The 10240-nt window shown below is 45.0% G+C and overlaps 1 protein-coding gene across 1 annotated transcript in view; it reads right to left on the bottom strand.

Annotated features, from left to right (window-relative positions):
• Positions 1-1501: 1501 nt before the first annotated feature.
• Positions 1502-10240, bottom strand: part of PUSL1 (pseudouridylate synthase-like 1) — a 26067-nt gene continuing 17328 nt past the window's right edge. Inside the window, exons 6-8 of the mRNA XM_009709515.1 lie at positions 6800-6854; positions 2700-2862; positions 1502-1645 (exon numbers count right to left, since the gene is read on the bottom strand). Of these exons, the coding sequence (XP_009707817.1) occupies positions 1614-1645; positions 2700-2862; positions 6800-6854 (250 nt within the window). The 3' untranslated portion in view covers positions 1502-1613. The remainder of the gene's footprint in view (positions 1646-2699; positions 2863-6799; positions 6855-10240) is intronic.

Consider the following 10240-nt stretch of genomic DNA (forward strand, 5'->3'; position numbering starts at 1 on the left):
CGTGCTGTCAAAAGCAGGTCTCTGACAAAACTGCAGCCTGGAACACAGTAGGGAAAAGATGCATCACTTCTCATGAGGGGACACCTAGAAATGGGTTGTCCTCCTATTCTGCATCAGGACCACTCACTAAACTTGATCCCCACTGCTAAAGGCAAGGGTGGCCTTAAGAAAGGTCAAAAAGAACTGCTGTGCTCCCCCGGCCTACCTTGTGGCTCTTCACCATGCCAACAGAGTGGAAACGCCACTCTCAAAAAGCTATTAAGATTCTTTCTTTATTTTGCTGAATGCGATAGTCTGTATCACTTTGAATCGCCATGTAACAAAGAACATCCTCTTACCAGATCAAGTAGGCTGTCTGCTCTGACAAACTGGCTCTCTCTGTAATTCCTCTCCTCCTTTCACAGACCAAGGGGAGATTAATTATGATGGTGCCAGGCATCTCAGCTGCACATTGCTTCCACTGCAGGAGAGTGTTTACACCAGTATCATTTCTTCTGTGAACTTCAGAATTCAAAATTTTCACCCTCATTCCTGTAACCTGGCACTCTAACAGTCATTTTATAACCAAAACAGACGACGATTCTGGTGTCATTCATGAGGAAAAAAACCTACAGGTTACCCAATGTGTATTTTATTGCTTAGGCAAGCAGGCAAAAACCAGAGACTAGAGTGGTTTTAAAAAAAAAAAAAAAGGGAGACAACAAAAAGAAAAAAAAAAAGAGTTCTCTCTGCTTCCTGCTCTGCACTATGATTCACACACCCTCGGATCACCGATGGACTCTAGCATGCTCTGCAGCACCGCTGCCCCAACAACTACGGAAGAGCAGAAGGCAGCAACAAGCAAATCAAAGCCCAGCAAAGGGCGGCAGCCAGCCCTGGGCTACAGAGGCTCCGCTGCTGAAAGCCCTTCGCTTCCTGATCAGGCTGCCTCACTCATACAGCTATTCCTGTGCTACTAGCCCAGGCTGTGACCATTACAACAGGTTTTAAGTGACCTGAAAGGAACTTTGCTCTGTAACATGCCACATCCTAAGCGCAACAGATAGGACTTTGTACCAGGGAACAGGACAATGTAAAAGCCACTCAGTTCAGTAGAAGAGTGACTGCTGATGAGGAGAGGAAATGGCGAATACTTTCAAAGATTGTTTCTGTAAGCCACTGCATGAAACGGTAACAGTTGTCCCTTGCACTACGCTGTACAAAGGCAGGGTTACAGAGGAGAGGGGCAGAGAGGAAATGCTACATTCTCCTCTGTTCTAAGCCTGTATCCCTCCCACACACACCACAGAGGGCCAAAAAAAAAACCACCAAACCCCAACCCAAAAAACCCAAGCCCACTCCTTCCTCCTCCTGCTTGAGACAGGCACCAGAATTTCAGAAAACAAAACCAAAACAACAAAAAACCAAAAAAGTTATCTGAAAGCAGCATGGAGTTGTTCTTCCTTTCCCCTTGGCAGTCTCAGAGGGCAAGAACAAATGATAGGAAGATGCCTACAGTCGCAGTCAATGATTTTTATTGAGACAAGACCGTGTATTGTGTAGAGAGCGCTTGGCAAACCTCCATCGCATATCCACAACAGTCCTTTCAGACACGGCCGTATCTCACAGAGCTGCTATTCTCCTGGGGCAACTGTAGTGTTCAAATCTGAGAGGAAAACAAGAAAACATTGATTTAAGGAAAAAGATGGCACTGAAACCACCTGAAAGCACTTAAAATCTGTGGTCTTCATTTCCCACCTGGACTCCCTCCCCACCGGCAGAGACAGCTCCGCGGCCAGCACGGTTAGGAAAAGCACCATTGGAGAGGGCCAAAACCAGCAAGCAGCAGCTGCCTTTTCAAGGCCAGGCCAAGTGCTCAGAACTGCATTCAAGCTTCTTCCACTGCTCTTTGTTGCTTCCCTTTCCCTTCTGTCTTCTTTAAGCCCCAGCGTGTGAGGAAAGAGCAGGCTCTAAGCCCACCCGCAGGAGGTCTGTGCCCTGGCTGAGACAAGGCAGCCTGGAGAAGGTCTGCAGCATGGTGGAAAGTCCTTTGTATCCACATTTCATGGGCACTGGATTAACCAGAGACAGATTAATCCTTGCCATTTTAAATACCTGCTATCCCTAGCAGGGGTGTCAAACTTCCATGATGTCCATTTGCTATCTTCTGCAAATTTGCCAGTCCCCTCCCCTGTTTTCTTTTTAGGCTAAAAAACTTAGATAGTTTAGATCAGATGCTGTTAAATTCAGAGCGCCACCATATAAGCAAAAGGATGATCTGCTCTCTGTTCTCCAGTCTGTACAATCCTCTCATAAATACGAAGGGGGAAATGAGCGAACAGAAATGGATCTGAAGGCACCTAGATACCACAGAAGATTTAGTCTTTATACACGGTCATATACATTCTCCATTTATGAGCATTTAAAGTATCATTCACGTGAGATCTCAAAGTCACTGTCAACACTACTTCTCTGTTACTACCCTGCAAGTAAGAGGAGGAAATCTACCAAGAGGAAAAAAAAAAGCAGCACAATTTTTCCATAGCAACTGCTGTAAACACCTCTACAGTCCCAGGCATTCACTTTGATCTGGGTGTTGGTGAACAAAGCTGTGAGCCATAGGTCAGACGGCACATACAGAAAGACTGTGGGTGTCACTGCTCCCTTCAGTATTCGATTTGACTCCTACAAAAAGAACGCCATTCCCTGCATTGACCTACCTGCTTCATTATATTCCACTGATTTTAGAAAGAGCCCAGATGGCGGAGCCATGGCATTTGGTGGAAAAGCCCGTGCATCTTTTATCTCCAGTAGCTCCTTTATATGATGAGGTGTTAACTTTCCCTGGCCAACTGCAACTAGAGCCCCAACCATTCTTCGGACCTGGAGAAACAGAGAACATGGCTTAGGAGCTGCCCTTGTAAAACTTAAAGAAATTACGAAGTTCTGTCCAGAGTCCCGCACTCGTGCTATCAGCAGTGTTGTGCTGTTTAACAGCCCACAGTCACTACTGACGGCAAGGCAAGCTAGAAACCTAATCAGAGTGTTCAGTGCCTGTCACTCAGGAAAGAATGGTATCACCACGATTTCTTAATATGAGCCTGCTCCTGAGTACAGCCACATATTATTATTAAACCCATAGTTCCCAGAAAGCCTAATTTCTGGCATTCCTCTACTGTTCCCAGTGCCATGCACTTTGCTCCTAGTCCAGCCGGATGTTAAGAAAGAAGCAATCATTTCCCCACACAAAGAATGTTTTGACCCTTGTTTTAGGTGCCACTGAGCTATCCCAAGCCATGGCTCAAGCTCACCCATCAGGGTTCAGGCCAGACCTGGCTGCCCCTTGTGTGCTGTCGGTATCGCATACCTCCAGGGAGCATTTCCAGTGCTCACTTTATTTCCTCAGAAAGATGATACTCCCTTAGTCCCCGAGCACGCCCCAGCAGTCATGGCCATCCCACAGTCTGCGGAGGAAAGGTGTTCTTCCCCCTTTTAGCAGGGACTGCGTGGGCTGCCTAGGTTCTGCGCTGATTGGGGTGACGGGACAACATGCAGCAGCTAAGCTTGTCTGCAGTGGCACAGCATCTTCTAGTGACCAAAGCTGGGGGAAGGGAAGGGAAAAGAACTAGCAAAATTACCTCGCTTCCCTTAAGTCTTCCCTCCCTATAACTAAAGACATTTGTAAGAATGAGATGAGGACTTGTAACACAATGATCTCCAGCTACACAGCACTGCCTCGGAGCAAGGCTTGTTCTCATCACATGTGGGAGGAAAGCTGAGCAGAGGATGGTTTCTGTTTCAGAAACGGCAGCAGCAGCAGCAGCACCCCCGGCACATCTGTCCGTGGCAGGAAGCTCACACACTTGCTGGGAGAAGAGCTTACAGGTTCTTAACACATAAGCAACACTGTTTCCAGGTGGGGGGACTATACGGGGGCTTGTTTCTCTCTCAGAAAGCCAAAAAAAGAGGTGGGGAAAAAAAACCAAGCAGGACAGCCCACCAGACAACATCCCCCCAGTGCAGCAAACTGGTATTTCAAACACCTCTGCATGTCACAACTTCCCTTCCTTCCCTCCACGCTCAGCAATTCCAGACCTAGCACAAATTTCACACCACAGCACTCACCTCCTGTGTAGATAGCTCTCACATTTCAGCATCCTCTTGGCTGAAAACCACCCTTTCCTCCTATACCCCTAGAAGACGTGCTGTGCCAGGAGGGCCACGATTTGCATCTGCCAACACCACCTGCACACCAAATGCTAGCTCCCTATTCCATCCCTGGGGGGTGGATACATTTCTCTCCAGTCCTTTGATGAGCTGAAGGCATCCTTCTGAAGGCAGAGTACTGACCACTGATCTTCCTGGTACTTCTTATGTCAAGGCAGTCTCACAAAGTTGCTGTTGAGGAACAACTGACAAGTAAGAGCCTCTCAACTTGTGCCAAAAGCACTTTTGGGAGTGCCTAAAATGATAAAAGGAGACTCTTATCCAGAGACTAGTATACAGGCGATTACATGCTTCCCATGGGCATCAAGAAAGCCTGCGCAAGAACCACCTGGGGATGGTTCAGGGGAACGTCTGTTTCCCTGGGGAAACAAAGGATGAAGACAGAGAAGGGCAGTCCTTTTCAGGCTTTTGTTCAGCAAGAGATAAAGCTCAAGGAAAGCTAGGCCCCGTCCCAGTGCCACTGGGGTGAACAGGCTTGTATGAACAGTTCCATCATGAGAAATGCCTCCATGAGGGGAAAGAAACAGCACAACGCAATGAACTTAACCAGCCTGTGGTGTCCAGCTACGCAAGAGCTGAACCCCCCTCCCAGAACCTCCCAGCACTTTGCTTGGGCTTGCCTGTACCCATTTTCACAGGAGAGCTCAGGCTGCCTAAGGGAACATGCCACAGATTTGCTGGGCCCAAGCCTTGTTTGACAGAGGAGCCACACAAACTCAGCCCTTCCCATGGGCTGACCCCGAGCCACCCCACTTTCACCATTTCCTAAGTTGCTTTTCTCTGTCCACGCTGGAAGAACTGTCTTCCAGTCTCAAATTTTACAGGCAAAAGCAGTACCAGCCTACACGGCGGAAACTGGTCAAGCAGACACTGTCCTGCCTGATTCACCTTCTTGCGCTGCTGCCAGAACACAGCCCCACTTGCACAGGTGTGATCAGTCATTTGGCCTAAATAAACATTCAATTAAGGACCTTTCAAAGCGCACCAAGCTCTCAAAACACTTACATGTAGTGGTGTAATGAAGCATTGGTCTGAGTTCCTGATCCATTCACACTTACAAAAGAATAAACCAAAGTCCACTAAGCAATCTGATCACGTTTATCACCGTTAACGAAAAAGGTCCAACAAGCCAAGATATATTTATCCAAAGGCAAAAACTGTCTCTCCCCATCTTAAACTCCACTGTGGAATGCCAAGAGCAGATGGCACAGAGAAGAAACACAGATCCTTGACATATGTTATTTTATCCATCCCTCACTAGAGGTCATTGTATGCTGTGACTTCAGCTTTGATGTCTCCACACTTGGAGCTAGCTAGTATAAATGCAGACTAATGGTATGCATCTGAAATAGCCATGGGCTTGGTGTCTCCCCCCTTCACATACTATTCAGCAAAAATATCTACATACAGTTTCTGGGGCTGTTTAACCCTTTTCTCTAATAAAAACAGAGATCAGAGATCCATCTAGTCTAGCCTCCCTCCTCTTTACGATGGAGAGCTGAAGCAGATGCTCAGGTAGAAGAATGCAAGTTCAGCACATACAGCCTGTTCCCACTTCACTATAGCCTGCTACAAACAAGGTTCAGAGAGGACATTAGGCTCAGCTGAGTTATTACGGGTATTATTCTCTCTGCACCACGTCACCAAGTAGCATTTCCGTTCTAATGCACTAAATGGGTTACCAGCATTTTCTCCTTGCCACAAGAGCATCCGATGAAGCAAATCCCTGCTGTATAGCAAGCCCTTCTCAAGCATGTTGTTGTTCTTCCTTTGCTCATATCCAGACACCCACTGTCAGAGAGCTTACAGAGCATTACTTGGCACAGGATAAAAAACAAATTTGGTTTGTCAAAACAGAATAAAAAATAGCTGCTTGCTGTTCCCACAAAACACCCCCTCTCTCCTCCAAAAAACAAGCCCTCTCTTGACTACTCTCTGTCTCCAGAGTGTGACCATGGCCAGGATAGGCAGACTGAGAACAGCCAACTCTTTCCTAATGAGGTGATCCATTAAGTTGTGGAGAGAGCTGTCTCCCCTGAGGAGAGCAGCAAAAACCCCACTGGAGTTATTTCAAAGAAAACCCAGTGGAGACTAGACAGCATGGCAGAGGGAAAGATCCTGCAGTCATGCCTGCATAGCTGAATCAGGTCTTCCCATCTCTCCTTTGTGCAACACTGAGAATTACTTCATGCTCCAAAGCCAGAAAGTAAAATTCCAGGCAGTCTTTGCTGGGCCCAGTGCCATTCAGAAGAGCAAGAACATATGTCTGCTGGTTTTTACCACTCAGACTGCAAGGACAAAGATTGCAGAAAACAAAACTTTCCATCCTCCCACACAATTCTGTGACTTTGGACATTCATTTTAGACACAAACTTAAAGAGATCCTGGTTCTACCAGATCAAAGAAGGAATACAGAACCTCACCTCTCTGATGCTAGGTCCCTGCGTGTGTCACGCAGCTGTAACGCCAGCTCTTCAACAGAGAAGGCAATACACAGAGATGCAACATTGCTAAACTGATCAACAGTTACAGGAATAGCTACGCGTCGGTTCCTGAAGGCAAAGTGTGCGTTGAATACAGCACCAAACAGTACCTGTCGGTAAAGAAATGCTCTGCTCCTGAACGTCAACTCCCAAAACTCCAGTCCCCTAAAGAAAGGAACAAAAAAAACACATTTAAAAATCACATTTCAAATGGCTTTTCTAGTCACAAAACAAGTATAAACCACAGGTGACTGTGAGTAGAATAAGAACCTGCACAGCCCCCAATTAACCTGAAAGAGCACCACGAGCTTCTGAACACCAGACTGCTCATTTGCTACTCAGATGCAGACATTTTCTGAGGTGAAATAATTCCTTCCTGTTTTGTATGTACCTAGTTTTATGGGGCTTGATCTTCCTGCTGCCTTACACCTAAGTGCATACCAAATAAAAGGGAAAGGGCAACATAAAACAAGGTGCAACTTCGCAGTCTGCTAAGGCACTACTGATTTGAGGCATGCAGTCCGATGCCTCCTGGAGAAAGGAAGAAACAACCAAGCATAGCAAAGCAACTCTACCATTTCATTTGCAGCTGGCTTGAGAGAGTCACATGGTCCTTACAGGCTTAGCTAAATGAATTTCAACGCTCAGCAATGCCTACTGTGACATCCACGTGCTACCGGGAAGGCCAGGACAAGCAAGTCAGGACACAGACATGCAGGAGGAATCCAGCTGCAGCACAAGACGGACAGGCAGTGGCAGACAAGGAAGCTCCGCAGGCCAAGAGGGAGCAGAGCAGGAAACAGCAAGTGAATATTCGGGGATGGATTGATGCTACTATGCAAAAAGACATCCTTTTCCCCTCACCAAATCTGTCTGTTCATATAGATACTACTTTCCAGAAAGTTTTATGGTAGTAACCAATATTCCTTATAAGAACTCTACTGAGGCTAACTATTCCAACACTTCACTGACACTTGCATCCTCTGCTAAATCTTTACAAGTTGCTTTCTAAATATCTTTGTGGTGATGGTTCCAGTACCAGCTCTAACACTAAAACCCAATGCAAACCCATTTTCAGGGACAGTCCTGCAGGGAAGAACCTGTATGCACATTTCCTTCCTACAAATAAAAAAAAAACAAAAAAAAACCAAAACCAAAAATAAAATTATATGCACATTAGATATATATAAAAACACACACACACGCATATCATACATCAGATATACCAAGAGAGCATATAAGCAGGTTTTCACTTCAGTACCTGCATCCTCAAACTTCCATGCCACCAAGCAATCCTAGAAGTCACTTTGATAAAAGTAACCATAAAATAACAATAAAAAATAAACTCACTAACAGTTTACAAGTGCTCCTTATATCCCATAGCATTCCTACAGCAAAAAGAGACAAAGCTTACCTTGTATAATCCAGAAAAGCAGACATTTACATGCAAACTCTCTCCTCCCTTGCAACAAGCCCAGTAACTGGGTATTAAAGGGCTACAAAGATTTGAGTCAGCTGTGAGAAAAGCCCAGCTGCAACATATTTGGAGGGTTCAGATGGAGAGGCTGGGTTTGCTGGAAACACTTGAGTATCAAGAGAGGGGCTGCTAGTTCCCTGGGAGAGGAGACAGCTCTTGTGAGCCATAGAAGAAAGGTGAAGGAGGGATGATGTGATTTACAGACCCACATCAGGGCAGGGCTCGCAGGAAGAGAAACTCTGAAATAGCCATGTAGGGAGCATTGTAGTCTCACAGGGTTTACAGATAAATTACTGCTTTTAGCCCTCCCTGTCGTGTATGTTGGCATATGCAAAGGCAGCTCCTGCTCCCGGATTTCTCTTTATGTCAGGAAAAAGACAACGTTTCTATCACTTACTTACAGTCTGCTCTCCGCCCAGCTCAATGTGCACGGCATACAGGCATGTGCATTGCTACACACGAGCACAAATACCCAGTGCATGGAGGTCATAATTCAGCTCAGCTTTTTAGCAAAGCACAGGAGACAATTTTTTCCAATAGGGACAAATCTTGCTTGCATCAAATTGCACGCACCCTTCTTTAGTCAGGATTCTCCCATCTCGGTTGTCTCGACAAGATATATTAAGTTACAAAAGATGGGTCAAGATACTTCGGAAAAGTATCTTGTAGACTTTGAAAGAGAACAAAATACTTTTCTTTAAGAGGGAAACTTTGTTCTTCTTGTCAGTCTTGCAGATAATTTTGCTTACCAACAAAAAATCCAGCTGCCTCTTTCCACTTAGCAGCAGAAACCAGCACCTTGCAATGAATAATACATATTCTGCTCTAAACAGGTGACAGAGCAATCACTCCCTAGGAATAAGTGATGGAGCTAAGTCTCTGAACACATCCTTAGCATTCAAAAGCATTTTGTATGTATGGGACACTAACTCCACTTCCACTGTTGCTGAGCAACTGAATTTGATGGAAAGAATCATTTTAATAGTTAGCCTTTTAAACAGACAAGTGGTCAATTCAGAAGATTGGTTTCAGTTCGGAAAGGAAGGAAAGAATGAGAAAGAAAAGCTGCATTATTTGACTAAGAGACCATGATTTATCATTCTTCCCTCTGAAACAGAAAATAGAACTCCTTAGATCAGGCTAAAAAAAAAAATAAATTTTAATTTATTTATAAGCTTTTACTGCTATCCCAGCCCTTTCATTGCAGGAACAGTTCATTCTGCTACTGCAGTGAAGAAATACACATGCAATTCAGGCATATTTGCAGAATGGGCAAACAAACGCCGAGCTCCAGGACTGCAACTGTTCCCATAGGAGAGTTTTACAGCTTAAAAGTAACTAGGACACTGTCATTAAAACCCCTCCAAAAAAAAACCAAACAAAAAAACCCCTCAACACCACCTGGCCTGTCACAAAGACCCAAATCCCACAACTTTTTTTCTCTAGATCAGAGAAAAAACTCATGGTTGTGGTTATTACTAACAAAGGATTCTAAGCAAGCTAAATGCCATTTTCATGTATTGAAATTAAAGCTTCTCAAAGCCATCCCCTTCAGCCTAAACATTCATTAAATCAATTAATATTGACACATTATAAAAATGACTCACTATAAAACACAAGTTTGGCTGCCTGTGCCACTACAAGCAAAAATATTCCATCAGCAACTAGCTTGATGCTTTTGATCCAGTTTTTAGGTTTGCTCGCTCTCTCATGAGCTGTTTTTGGCCTCACGTGGGATGGGTTTATGCAGCAAGTTATGCAAAGAATGGCAATTTCCCTTTTTTACATTAAAATCGAAGATGTAAAAAAAGAGCTGATCCGTATTAAATCTCAGAGATCAGTCAGCTGACAGGAGCAGGTCTGGATTTGGAAGGTAACCTGGTCCACGTGCACTCACAGGTGATCTCAACAAGACTGTTAATGGTTATTTTCAGGTTAGCTCAGGACTCTGCTACTCATCATAAAGGACAAGATAATCTTGTGGATGAAGTAACATTTCATTGTCACTTGTGTCCCTAAGCATAACCACACTTGACAGAGGGAGGGTAAGCTCTCCATTCAGCAATGGCAACCC

The sequence above is a fragment of the Cariama cristata genome, unplaced genomic scaffold, assembly GCF_000690535.1.
Source record: "Cariama cristata isolate BGI_N322 unplaced genomic scaffold, ASM69053v1 scaffold19581, whole genome shotgun sequence".
Classification (NCBI taxonomy): Eukaryota; Metazoa; Chordata; class Aves; order Cariamiformes; family Cariamidae; genus Cariama; species Cariama cristata.